This window comes from Perna viridis, chromosome 4, assembly GCF_037379345.1.
Source record: "Perna viridis isolate PV_CMFRI_1.1 ecotype Kerala chromosome 4, ASM3737934v1, whole genome shotgun sequence".
Lineage (NCBI taxonomy): Eukaryota > Metazoa > Mollusca > Bivalvia > Mytilida > Mytilidae > Perna > Perna viridis.
Window position 1 is genome coordinate 46,224,530 of NC_142448.1, and position 13,095 is coordinate 46,237,624.

General features: G+C 33.1%; 1 protein-coding gene across 3 annotated transcripts in view; it reads right to left on the reverse strand.

Annotated features, from left to right (window-relative positions):
• LOC148620285 (kinesin-like protein KIF19) overlaps positions 1 to 12,657 on the reverse strand; it is a 41,991-nt gene extending 29,334 nt beyond the window's left edge. Inside the window, exons 1-3 of one of the 3 annotated variants that reach the window (XM_088581050.1) lie at positions 12,171 to 12,657; positions 8,124 to 8,204; positions 1,913 to 2,023 (exon numbers count right to left, since the gene is read on the reverse strand). In XM_088581050.1, coding sequence (XP_088437176.1) covers positions 1,913 to 2,023; positions 8,124 to 8,204; positions 12,171 to 12,233 — 255 coding nt within the window. In that variant the 5' untranslated portion in view covers positions 12,234 to 12,657. The remainder of the gene's footprint in view (positions 1 to 1,912; positions 2,024 to 8,123; positions 8,205 to 12,170) is intronic. The other 2 variants (XM_088581051.1, XM_088581052.1) reach the window with 2 other exon arrangements.
• Positions 12,658 to 13,095: the final 438 nt, after the last annotated feature.

Here is a 13,095-nt window from a genome sequence, read left to right on the forward strand (position 1 = left end):
TTCAATGCACAAAAAAGCAGTAAAAAGAAAAATCAGCAGTGAGAATCTAACAATAACAGGTTCCAAGACGTCTGACTTGCTCACCAAAGCCCCATACACTCAGAAAAATATTCCATGTAACACATGGTACTTTAAGAATATGATTGATTTTTGCAGCAGTTAACAAGTTTATATCTATCTGTTACCAACAATATGAGCCTATCAATGCTAAAATGGAAGCTATTTTTGGTTTTCATCAAGATACAGTTTTGGAGTTTCATTTCCAAGAGAAGAATATACATTTGCATATGACAAAAAATTTGAGTGATACCAGACTTATAGAGGAGATACTTATTAAATTGGAAGACTGACACAAAGGGAAGATTGACACAAAGGGAAGACTGACACTAAGTGATGACATAGAACTCTGGTCCAAATAATCTAATTACACAAGATAGATCATTAATGAAACATGTTTATATAGTTTACAAGCACCATGAATAAATCAAAGAGCCTGACAAAAAAAAATTGCATTTCCGGTAACATATCCTTCAAAATTAGGGTTGGTAGGTAGGTTGTTTTTTTTTTTTTTGTTGAAAAAATTGAAAGATTTGCAGAACATTGAAATCTACTGGTTTTGCTGCCTCCATTATGACACAACTGAATACAGAACTTGCTGTAAGCATGGCCATGTTGTTTGATTTCATTTATGAATTTTGAACATCAAAATCAGAAAGCAGGGCAATTCTAGTAGAAACACCAAAAATCCCTATTCATTTTTGTTTTTCGTTTTTTTTTTGACAACATACATAATTAGGGTCAGTTCAAAAATTAATTAGCAAGAACATTCAACAACTGCTAAAGAAAATACCGGTAATTTTCTATTTCAAATACTGGTATTCAATTTAAATTTCCCATTAATTTCACTTGATTAGAATTACTGATTATCAATGAAAATAATATTGATGAAAGGATAAAGATCTTTATTGATAAGTGTGTTAAATAGAACATGCTTAACACATTTAATGCTTCTTTACACATTTGGCAAAAACTAAATTTTCTTAACACAAATTTATTTTTAAAAATCTTTCAAGGCAAAAATAATAAGAAGCCTCTCACGAACTCGTACTGCTGTGACATTTATGGCAACACCGCCTGCAATAAGTCCAGCGCCTTGGACCACTCGGCCAGCTAGGCTATATAAAAATACAGCTTTCACTGGCCGGGTCATTCGAATTCCTCCTCGTAGGATTAATCTAGGGTAACTTAGTACACGATGTATGGTAGTATGGGACAGTTCATGTAGGATAGAAGATCAAATTAATGATGCATGTAACAATGAATCAATATTATACAATGTCTCAGAATGTGATGACTCTATTCTATCTATCAAATTGATACAGGGAAGATAACGTAAACTTATATAATGGTCTGAAAAATTCCCAGCGATTCCCAGTGGTCTAGGGCACTGGACTTAGTGCAGGCGGTGTTGCCATAGATGTCACATCGGTACGAGTTCGAGTCCCGCGGAGGGAAAGACCAAAAATTTGCTTCGCATATTTGACAGTACTAATATCGTTGGGAATTTTTCAGACCCTTGTATAAGTTTACATTATCTTCCCTGTATCAATTTGATCCGATGGAGCAGTGTAGCGAATAGAGTTGTCACATTCTGAGACGTTGTATATATATAGGAAATCATTCTTTGTGATATACTAAAAGAGTTTACTTTTACAGTGTTTTTCAATTTCTAACAAAGATCCAACAAACATTTCATTTTCCTGTTGGGATGGAAACAAATACATTCAGAGAATGTCTTACCTTTTAGTTAAACCACTAAACAAATGTTAATTCAGTCAAGCAAAAAATTCCATTTGACCCTTAAAGGTTATTCGTCAATCTCAACTTCCTACTAAGTACTACATGTACATACTTGTTTGGCATTAGCGTCAAAAGCTTGATCAAAAACAAACTGTTTCTCTCTTGACCTGTTGGCTCTTAGGATATCATCTGGATCTTCCATTGGGTCCATTAGGACCACCATCTAAAATATAGAGTATACTGTTAAACAATTATATACTGTATTTAATATAAATAATATGGTCAGGCCTGGGTTTCATAAAAAAAAAATCAAATTGATAGTTTCCTACAATCTTCAATTATAAGTGATTTGATTGGTCAAAATTTGGTTTGAGAAAGGATTTTAGAAAAATATCTCAATTAGAGATTCTCTATGAAACTGGTCCCAGAAAACTATTTTATAACAGTTTACAAGTATAAATATTTGTATAATGTAATTGGTTGTTATATCTTTTTATAGATCTTCCATTGCACTACAATTCTTTGATTTATTTCCTTCCTTTATTAAAAAGAATGATTGATTGATTGATTGTTGGGGTTGAACGCCTGAGCAGCAATAAAAAGAATTATGGAACATATGATTAAAGCAGGAAATGAAGATTCATCTTGATTATACACCTGGTTGAAATGTGGAAGGTACATAGTGATCATTTTGTCTGTCCAACAATTAGTCTGTCCCCCATTCTAATTACTTCACTCTCATTCTTTAACATGATGCCATTGTGCACCTCCTATTTTCTGTTTTCCCATCTGAACGACTTTCAGAATTTCCTGATGCAAAGCATAAACTTTGTCATTGGTCAACCAAAGTCCACAAAGTTTTTTATCAGGAAATCCTAAAGACATATTCTAATCAGCAACTACTAGTACTCTAAAGTCCCTGAATAGTGTTAAATGAAACTTTCACAAATTGTTAACATAAAATACCATTAACTGTGCACCTCCTATTTTGATTTTCCATCAGAATGACTTGTGGGGTTTCCTATATGGTTTCTAGGAAATGAGCTTTGTTCACAGTTTTTATTGTTGCATTAGGATAGGCCTCTTGAAGCTGAATTAAGTTTTAAAAATCCAAAATGATACATGGTGCCATTTAAACATTAAATGTGAAAGTCTGACAAGTTCAAACAAATGTCTTCTTCCTATACTTGCTTTTTTAATCACAACTTTGTTCGTCTCTGTGTACTTTGAGAGAACTTTTGAAGAGACAGATGAAAAAAAGGTATCTATATAGAATATCTATATAGAAATTAAACAGAAACTAAAAATCTGTATTGGTGTTATTAAATACTGATCATCTTTTAAAAACCTTTTCTTTCATTCTATACAACATCATGTTTAAGTATATATAAAATTGCACTTTAAATCTATTACCAGTTTACAGCAATGATTTTAAAGAATCTATTGATAAAATATGTTAAAAATCGCCTTGAAAATTTGTCCTGTCATTTAACTTGTATAATCATCTGTAATGGACTCAAACAACTTGTTGAGGAAATACTTGCTGTGCTTGTCAGTGACTTTATAACCCCATTTAAATTTGAAACACCCAAATATAATTCAATTTTCATGTTCATAACATAATCGTTTTATACCCTATGATATCTTTAGAGTAGCAAAACAATTTTATGTGTGGCAAGGATAGGAGATATTGACCTCATTAAAATGTTAAGCACATAGCTAAAAGTGCTGTGTTTATAACTTTTCGATTCTTTTTGAATTACACACTAAAATACAAAGTCATAGACAGCTAGATTGAACTTGCATACATTTTTTTTCTTCAGGGTACACTTTTCAAGGTATTTTTGAAGGAAGCAATTTATTAATTAGTAAGTTTTTCAATGTTTAAAAAAAATCGATCAGTTTCATAGGAAAAATAAGATAAAAATCAGATTGTATAATTAAACAAAAGGCATGCAGTCCTATAATGTTGTTCTTCAACAATACATGTCAGAGAATGAGGAGAATTTAAAACTATTCATACAACTCCAACAAAAAAAGCTTTTTTCAAGGACAATATTATATTGTATTAGAAAAAGTTGGAAAAGTAACAGAAAACAAAATCTATCTGAATCTTGTAACATATATTGACTTCTCCAAGATAGACTTATCTAAGGATTGATTTACTTACACACAGTCATGCAATGCATATCATAATTATTTCCTTTAATGTAGTTCATACCTAATATTTCTCGTAGATAAATTTTCTAGTTTTTCTCAATGATGATCCTGAATGAACACACTTTAGAATTTTAATGTTAAAAAAAACATAGGTCACTGAACTTGATTTTAAGATAAAACCAATATCTTACTATATTTTATACAGATTCTGTACAGAATTTTCAATACTTTGAAAACTTCTAAAAAAACTGGTAAATAAAATTTCTTTATATAAAGAACATTAACTGCCATTCTTTCATATTTCAGAACGAAAACTGAGGGTCATCGAACAGTTCCTTGCAATATTAAAATTATCAATACATTTAATTTCCTGCCAATTAACTCCCCTAAGAAGAAATTTTCCTGCCAATTATTGCCCTTTCAAAAAGGCTTTATAAAAATAAAGTTTTTAATTTCACCATGTAATTTACATGTAAAAAAAAACATTTGAAATTATTTAAATATATTATTTTAACATCATTTCAAACACTATTAGTAAATAGAAAATGCTTTATGTCTGTATGATTTTGAAAGATGACAGAAAAGTATGTTCCGTGTATTAGGTATGATCTATCTTAAACCATCTTTTAACCAAAACTCATACAGTAACATTACTTGGAAGCAATTCTAAAAAACATGACGACATGCATAAAATGTAGTAAATTATTCTTCCTATCATTGAAATCTCTCAACACCCTCAGCTTTGATCAACTATTTATTTAACCAAAATATACTAATAATGTTACAATAGACAAATATCTTTTACTCAGTTGAGAAGTGAATGACTTTCCTTTGCAAATGATGTCATTAGACTTCTTTGTATAGTAATAGGGTAAAATTATAAGATGCCATAAAATCCTCAAAAGAATAATGATCCTTATCCTTTCAAAAGTGCAGCTCAAAGAGTTTTATTCCCAAAATGAAAACATTTGATAGCAGTATATGGGCTATAGAAATTTGATCATTGCAGGTTACATGTATTAAGTATTGTATGTATGAAATATATAAACAGAGGGATTGACCAACACATAGTTTAAAATTGTATCTGTTTAACATTGAGGCTAAGAACATTTCCACTTTCCTGATACAGAGATTAAAACCAAACATTAAAGATTTATCAAAACACTGAGTTTATAAAAGATACACAAATAAATGTTTGATAGGCTGTTTGTTGCTGTAAAGGATTGTACAAAGCATAGTGATATATACAAACAATTTATAAAGTTTAGGCTGCAGTGTAACCCATCCTAAGTTAGATAAGTTTGATAAATAGCAGTCTTGTAGAATGTGTAGAAGTCAAGAATTGATTCTTACTAGGAAGATTTGCTACAAGTCCCTCGCTAAGTCTGTTTTGTAGTTAGTTTCTACTTCTTCATGGGAGCTGTAGAGATCTAACACAGAAACACTTTTTAAGGAAAACATTAATTGAAGGAAAAAAATTCAGAAAGTACAAGTACAAAATGTAGCAAGTTCAGGTAGCTTGGAAGTATTGTAAGCTTACTTAAGTAAAACGTTTGTGTGAGTTTTGCACCAGTCTATTGTCCTCCTTTGTTCGTGCAATCAAGTATTTCTGTCTGTTCACCAAAGACAATATAATTCAAAGGACAGTATTGGAATAATGTAGCTGCCCTAATTTTTTTTGCTTTACCAAAGGCAGATTAAGGGGCAGAGTGCTGCAGTGCACCCTCCATTTCAAAGTTTTTAGTGATAAAAAATTGCAAAAATTAAAGTTTGTTTTTGTTGGTAAAAACATGTGTCCCGCAAACTGTCCTGAGAAAAAATGAAAGCTATGCAGGTTAAGAAATGATTTCCCAATTTTAGATTATTTTCAGTATGAATTTCTATCAGTAAGTTATACATGTATCATAATATAGTTCTTGGACATTTCAAAGGCCTCTTAACAATTATTATAATACCTGAATAATTTTTTATGAAGTTGCTGAAGATCTACAGTAATTTCTATGTTTAAAGGGGCATAACTCCTAAACAATTAGGTAATCAACATTTCCTGGTATTATGAACAATTACATATGATGTTCTTGCTGCATATCATGTTTCGTAAAATTTGGTTCAATAGTTTCAGAGGAGTTGCGCTGACAAAGTAATTTATGAGGATTTTTGGCAAATTTGTAAGTTTGAAAGGCATTACTCCTACAAAAATTAGGGGATAAAAATTTCCTGGTAATATGTACAACTGCAAATGATGTTCTTGCTACATACCAATTTTAGTAAAATTCAGTTTGGTAGTTTGAGAGGAGTTGCGCTGACAAACATTGTGATGGACACACTTCTGTCTTATCATAAAAACTACTGGTACATGTAATGGGGATTCAAACATACCAAATGATTTTCAATTACAAGTTTATTAAAAATGAATATATGATGACTTTTTTCTGTTCTTTTATACCTTAAAGCACAAATATTATTACAAAACTGAAAAGTACAGTGTCCATAATTCTATAAAACTACACAGAATACTCAAGATTTCATACTGCAGAATATCTGACAAAATTCAATTGAAATCAGCAATTAGCCATGCTGTTAGACATCTTTCCAATAGGTCTCAGGAGAACTTTTCATGAGATATAAATTAATTGCATTTATATTTAACAAGGTTAAAACTAGACCATGGTCAAATTGATTTTTGTAAGCTAGATGTTTGTCCCATAGATTTTTAATACCTTACACTTTATGTCAATAGGATTAAAGCAGGTTTGAAAAACAGAATAAATGTTCCTACTAAAGGACCTTGAAGTATTACAAGTAGATGCCCAGAGGTGTATTGGTTCACACCTCAGATATTATATGTAGATGCCCAGAGAGGCACTAATTCACACCCTGGGTATTACATGTAGACGTCCTGAGATGCATTGGTTGACACCTCAGGTATTATATGTAGACGTCCCGAGATGCATTGGCTGACACCTCGGGTATTACATGTAGACGTCCTGAGAAGCATTGGTTCATACCTCAGGTACTACATGTAGACGTCCATATGTGCATTTGTTCACACCTTGAAGTTCAATTCACATGTAAAAGTAAAATATGATAGAATATTTTATGTAAATGTATAACACTTGAAACCTGAACAAATAATAGTTAAGTACATCAAATAATGCAGAACAAACAATAAGTTTAAATGTAACCAGTTGTACAGTTCGTTTTTGGTCAACACTTCATGAAAGAGTAATCAAGGGAACCAAGGTTATAGTGGTAATCAAAAGAATGTAATCCAGGGACTAAGACCAGACACAGAAAACACACATACACAACAAAGAACATAAAGTAATTAAAATCATACATACAAAGTAACAAACACAAATGAGCAACTCGGACTCCACTAAAAACTGGGAGCACAGACCAGGTGCACCGGTAGGGTAAGCGTCCTCTGCTTTTCTACAAACACCTGCCGAGTTGCTCATAAAAAGTCAAGTCCAGGGTAGACAAACGAGGAAAGGAAAACTATGACCCGTTGAATAAATCAGTTTTCATGGTGCAGATGGATACACCATAATGATCCAAGAGTTCATGATGAAGTTTACACAGTTTATTGCTTTGCCTAGAAAATCTTAATCACCAATTTTTTATAGTGTTAACATCACACTGAATTAGCCTGATAAGAGTCATACCTACAATGTATCTAACTGACTGGTAGACAGGTTACATAGAAAGGACAATTTGTGTACATCAAAATCCAGATACGCTATTATTTATAAGTAAGGATTGGTTCCAGTCAGTATACTGCAAAGACCAGTAAGCAGAAGTCATATCACGGCATAGAACTTACCATTTATGATTTACATGTACAAGTAAAAAAACAATACTATTCAAGATGTTTTTTCACACAACACCTAACATCTCAGATCACATGTAAAATGAACTGATGAACAGGAGCCATCACATACAAATTTATAGGGAAACATCTGTAGATGGTATAGGGAATGTTTAATCAGTATTAAAGTTCTTGTCGCTGAAAGCCTAGTTTTGATAATGTTTTAGTTAAGGGAATTTTGGCTCTTACTGAGAATGATGGACAGATGTCTCCAAAAACTGATTTTACACCTAGAAGTAAATTTCCTAATTTCCTACAAATGTAAGTACAAAATACAATTTTGGTTAATTACCTTTGATTGCACTTTATGAGCAATCCTAGTTGCTCCAATATTAGCCTCATCATCATTCAATGGTCTTATCCTAAGGCAAACCTATAAAAAATAATTTATATTCTTTTATTTTATACAACAAATACCTGACACAGCTAAGCCAATATCGAGGGCAGACATAGGGGTAATGAGGTAAATATATATAAATCTCCTGATTAATTTGTGGATCATATCTTTTTCTTTACTATTTCATAATTTTGTCAACACAAATCTTTAATAGTATTTAAGAAATGTAAAAGAGCAAAACCCCTACACGACATATATACATTTTGTTGTGTGTATTGCATCATATGCTTGGATTAAGTAAGCGATATGTATTATCAATAAAGTTAAGCGTAATTTAAGAAAAATAGCTCCGTCCCTCATCGACAAAGCCTAGAAACATATTTATGACTGATTTCCTCACTTTCCATCTAAAGAGAGAAAAAAGACATAAGATTGCACAATTCCTCAGCGTATCGCGCTAGAACTCTAACAAACAGGCTTCTGGAACAGGGTTATGTTGTTACAAGATTGAAGTCATCACTACAGAGTTTTATGGTCGTCATCATGAACTCGTGGATCGTTATGGTATATCCATCTGCACCATGAAAACTGATTTATTCAACGGGTCATAGTTTTCCTTTCCTCGTTTGTCTACCCAAGACTTGACTCTCTATGAGCAAATCGGTTTGTGTTTCTAGAAAAGCAGAGGATGCTTACCCTCCCGGTGCACCTGGTCCATGCTCCCAGTTTTAGTGGAGTCCGAGTTGCTCATTTGCTTTGTTACTTTGTATGTATGATTTTAGTTACTTTATGTTATTTGTTTTGTATGTCTGTTTTCCATGTCTGGTCTTTGTCCCTGGACTGCATTCTTTTGATTACCGCTATAGGTTACAGACCACCAATTCAACCAATGAGCATTTGGAACGTACGCAAAAATAGTCCTACGCAGAAATTACCCCTGTTCCTCATAGTGCTGTGAAAAAAGTTCTCATCTTATTTAAAAAATTTAAACAGTTTCTGAAAGGAAAAACATTTCTGTACATTTTATAGGTGCATTTTGCTTCTTGTGATGTGAAGCCTAATCTCCATAATGATTTTTAAATATACCCCTATCTTGTGAAAACACTGGGATTTCCCATGCTATTTATAGACCCTTCACTTCCGTGACCAGTACTGCACTGCAAGTCTGCTAACCCCACATGCCATTCTGAGGATTGTGAGCTGACATATGTAGAATCATGCTGATATATAGTACTCTGCAGGTTAAAGTTAAGGTAAAGTCCAGAGAAGCCATTGAATATTGTGAAATTAGCATAGAAGCCTATGGGAAGTGGAATTAGTGGTTTTTAGCCTTAAGCTGAAGCCATGGCAAAATAAGCTGAAGCCATGGCAAAATGAAAAGTTTCTTGAAATAGCTTTAAACTACTTGAAGATCTTGTTAACATTGCCATGAGAGGAATACACTACAAAAATCCTTCAAAATATGCATTTTTTTAAGTTATAGGTCCAAATTATGGAAAATTGGTCTTTTTGGCTGATTTTTATGTCCTATCTTGTAAAAAGTGTAGAAAATTTAGTAAAAATATCAAATATTAAACTTTGAGGGCTATATTTACCTAAATATGGTGGTAATAAGCACTTGAAATCAAGTTTTGTGTAGATTTGAGCAAAAATTAGGTTAGAAATGAGGAAAAACTCACTTTCATTACTGCGGTTAAGGCCATATAAGCATTCCCCTATGGCAACATGGAAAATCCATTATTGAGTACTTTTTTTGCTTTAGGTGCCCTTTACTGGTCATGTTTTAATGTGAAAACACTGTATTTACAAATTTAAAGCCAAATATATCACCTTTTGTGAAAATTTAAAGATTTAGGATTTTTGACATGTGATCAAGAAAAAGGGGGAGGCATGTCAGAAATAAATTTTTAAAAATAGACCAATTTCTCAGAAAATGATTACTTTTAAAACTATCTCTTTATTAATATTGTTAAAAAACAAGTTGTGATTGATTTTTTTTATTTGAAAAGTCAGGAAAAGTTCTTTGCAAATATTTAATGCATTTAAGTATGGTAGAATATTGTCACTTTTTTGCTCGCGCAACTTGGTTACCCTATATTTAAAAATCAAATATTTAAAAAAGTGCTTGTCACATTACACTGAAACTTTGCAAATGCATTAAGTATGTGTGTAGGAAGATACCTGTATAGTGATTTATTTTTTCTAAGACAAAAAGTGACTGTTTATAAGCTTGGTCCCCTTGATTACTCGCTCACCAACATTTTTCCGGGGTCACATCGGACAGGGGAAGGCTGCGGAAACCGCTTTCTTAATACTCAGAGTATATCAAGGTAACCAAGGTTATAGCAGTAATCAAAAGAATGTAATCTAGGGACAAAGACCAGACATGGAAAACAGATACACACAACAAAGAACATAAAGTAACTAAAATCATACATACAAAGTAACAAAAGCAAATGAGCAACTCGGACTCCACTAAAAACTGGAAGCATGGACCAGGTGCACCGGGAGGGTAAGCGTCCTTTGCTTTTCTTGAAACACCCGCCGAGTTGCTCATAACAAGTCAGGTCCGGGGTAGACAAACGAGGAAAGGAAAACTAGGACCCGTTGAATAAATCAGTTTTCATGGTGCAGATGGATACACCATAACGATCCACGAGCTCATTGGCGACTTCCGTAGTGATGACTTCAATCTTGTAGCAACATAACCCTGTTCCAGAAGCCATTTGTTAAGAGTTCTAGTGCGATACAAAAAGTCTGTGTAGTTTCGGCAAGCTCTAGCATAACGTATGAGTTGTGATAGGAACACTTCATAAGCAGGTGCTGAAGGGATATTGCCACAGATGAAAGGAAAGTTGACAATTTTGAATGAAAAGTCATCACGTTTGTCGTAAAGTTTGGTCAACAGTTTTCCTTTACCATCGATTTCTAAGTGTAGGTCAAGATATGAGGCTAAGTTGTAGATGGTGCAGGGTGCGACAGCAGCCGCTTTGAAAACCAAGAAGCACTATTAAACTCGTCGTTTTGATTAAATTGTGCTATTAAATTAGACATTAAGTTTACACCCCCTTTGGAAAATCCTGTGTACAGGCCTGGTAATGTTAATAGCTACACGTATGGCTAACACGCCCCAAAGGCTTGCAATTGAGCAGAAATGATTCAAATAAAACTTGTTCTTGACCTAAAATTAATTGATTTAATTTCAAGTCTTCTCATGCATTTATGACATTTTAGAGCCTCACGGATCCCCCAAGTGCTTTCCATCCGAAGAATACGTTATGGGTATGTTCCGTGCTCCCGCATAACCGACTTCAAATGCAAATATTTTCCCCACGTTTTTTTCGTGTTAAGAACATTCACAAATGTCTACATATGCTTGGGTAAACGTTGGGGATTAGTATCAGAATGCATGCATGCACATCTTTGCATTTCTTTCTTTGCATGGACATGCACGTTAATTGGTGGTCCCTTTGTATAAGTTTTGGATGTAACAGGGACTATGTAGATGTATGCACTATATAGTCCCCGGTAGTTAGTATCAGCAACGTAAGACTGAGCCGTCATCTTTTGGATTTCTTCTTTCCATAGTTCTATAATTAATTATTATGTTCTTACGAACACAGAAGGTATACATTTGTAATTACAGGTCTATGATGGGCTGTACCATAGACTTCTATCTTGGTATGGAAATGTTCGCATTTAGGAAAATTACGCTCGGCTAGATCAGACACATAAATATGTGTTTTACATACCTCTGGGTAGAATAGTAAGAGATTATAAGGAAATCTCTAAAATATGTATAGATTTGCAAAAGTTCTGTCGCAACGCAAATTTAATTGTGTGGTTTAATTATGCATTTGAATTCATCAAACCTAAGCACATCCTTCCAAGTCAGGGTTTTGAGTCCACCCTCGCTCACTCAAACCCGTAATACTAATAATACACAAGTCTATATCTATAAACAATTTTATATGACGGGTTAGCTCCATTTAAGATTCTTACCGTAAGATTTTGTTCTCCTCCCCCTTTATTTGTAGTTTTCTGTTCATTTGACAGTGCTGCCATTACGGTACCAAGCAATAACTAAGTGTTTTCCATCTCGAAACCCACACTTATAAATATGTGATTTATTTTTCCTATCTTTCCAACATTCTAACTTCGATGTCTTCTAATGTATCACTCCTGTATGATATCCATTTAAATTATTTGTTTGACTTTCCACAATAATACACAACAAAAGATAACGTGTTCTGACGAGATCCCGTTACGGTTAAGCTATTCCAATCGATTATTGATTGATTTCTCAGGTGTACACAGGTAAAATTGAATTACTTTGATTATCCGAATAAGTGTTAATTGACCAAAGAGTTACCTGTCTAATACAATAGCGTTTTTAAAATAGCCACTATTGATGATGTATGTGACCCTCAATCGGACACAACGTCAACGTCAGGAATGATAAATGTTGAATTTTTTTTTCTGGACGTACCATTATCATCGTTCTTATGTAAATGTAGACTACTGTTATAAAAATCCTTGCGTAGTCATCATGAATTGAATTTCACACACCCAATACTTCCATTTAAAAAAAAACATTTTGTGTAGTGGATTAATATAATCCCTAAATCATATTAAAAATGAAAATGCACTAATTGTAATAAAAAAGGCTCAAGACATTAAGTATACGTATCAATCAAGGAGAAGTTACTCCTTGAAACACGTGTACAGTATATCGAAATTTGCAATACACCGGTATATGAGTGGTATTTTTGTGTTCAATATGTTTAGAGATGGTATATGGTGTAGAAAGTAGAAAAACCCACCGAGCAAAGATGTTTTTTTCGGTCTACAAATGCTATACTTTCATGTAACGATAGCCCTTTCTGTATTTTCATGTAACGAAAGTCCTTTCTGTATTTTTATGTAA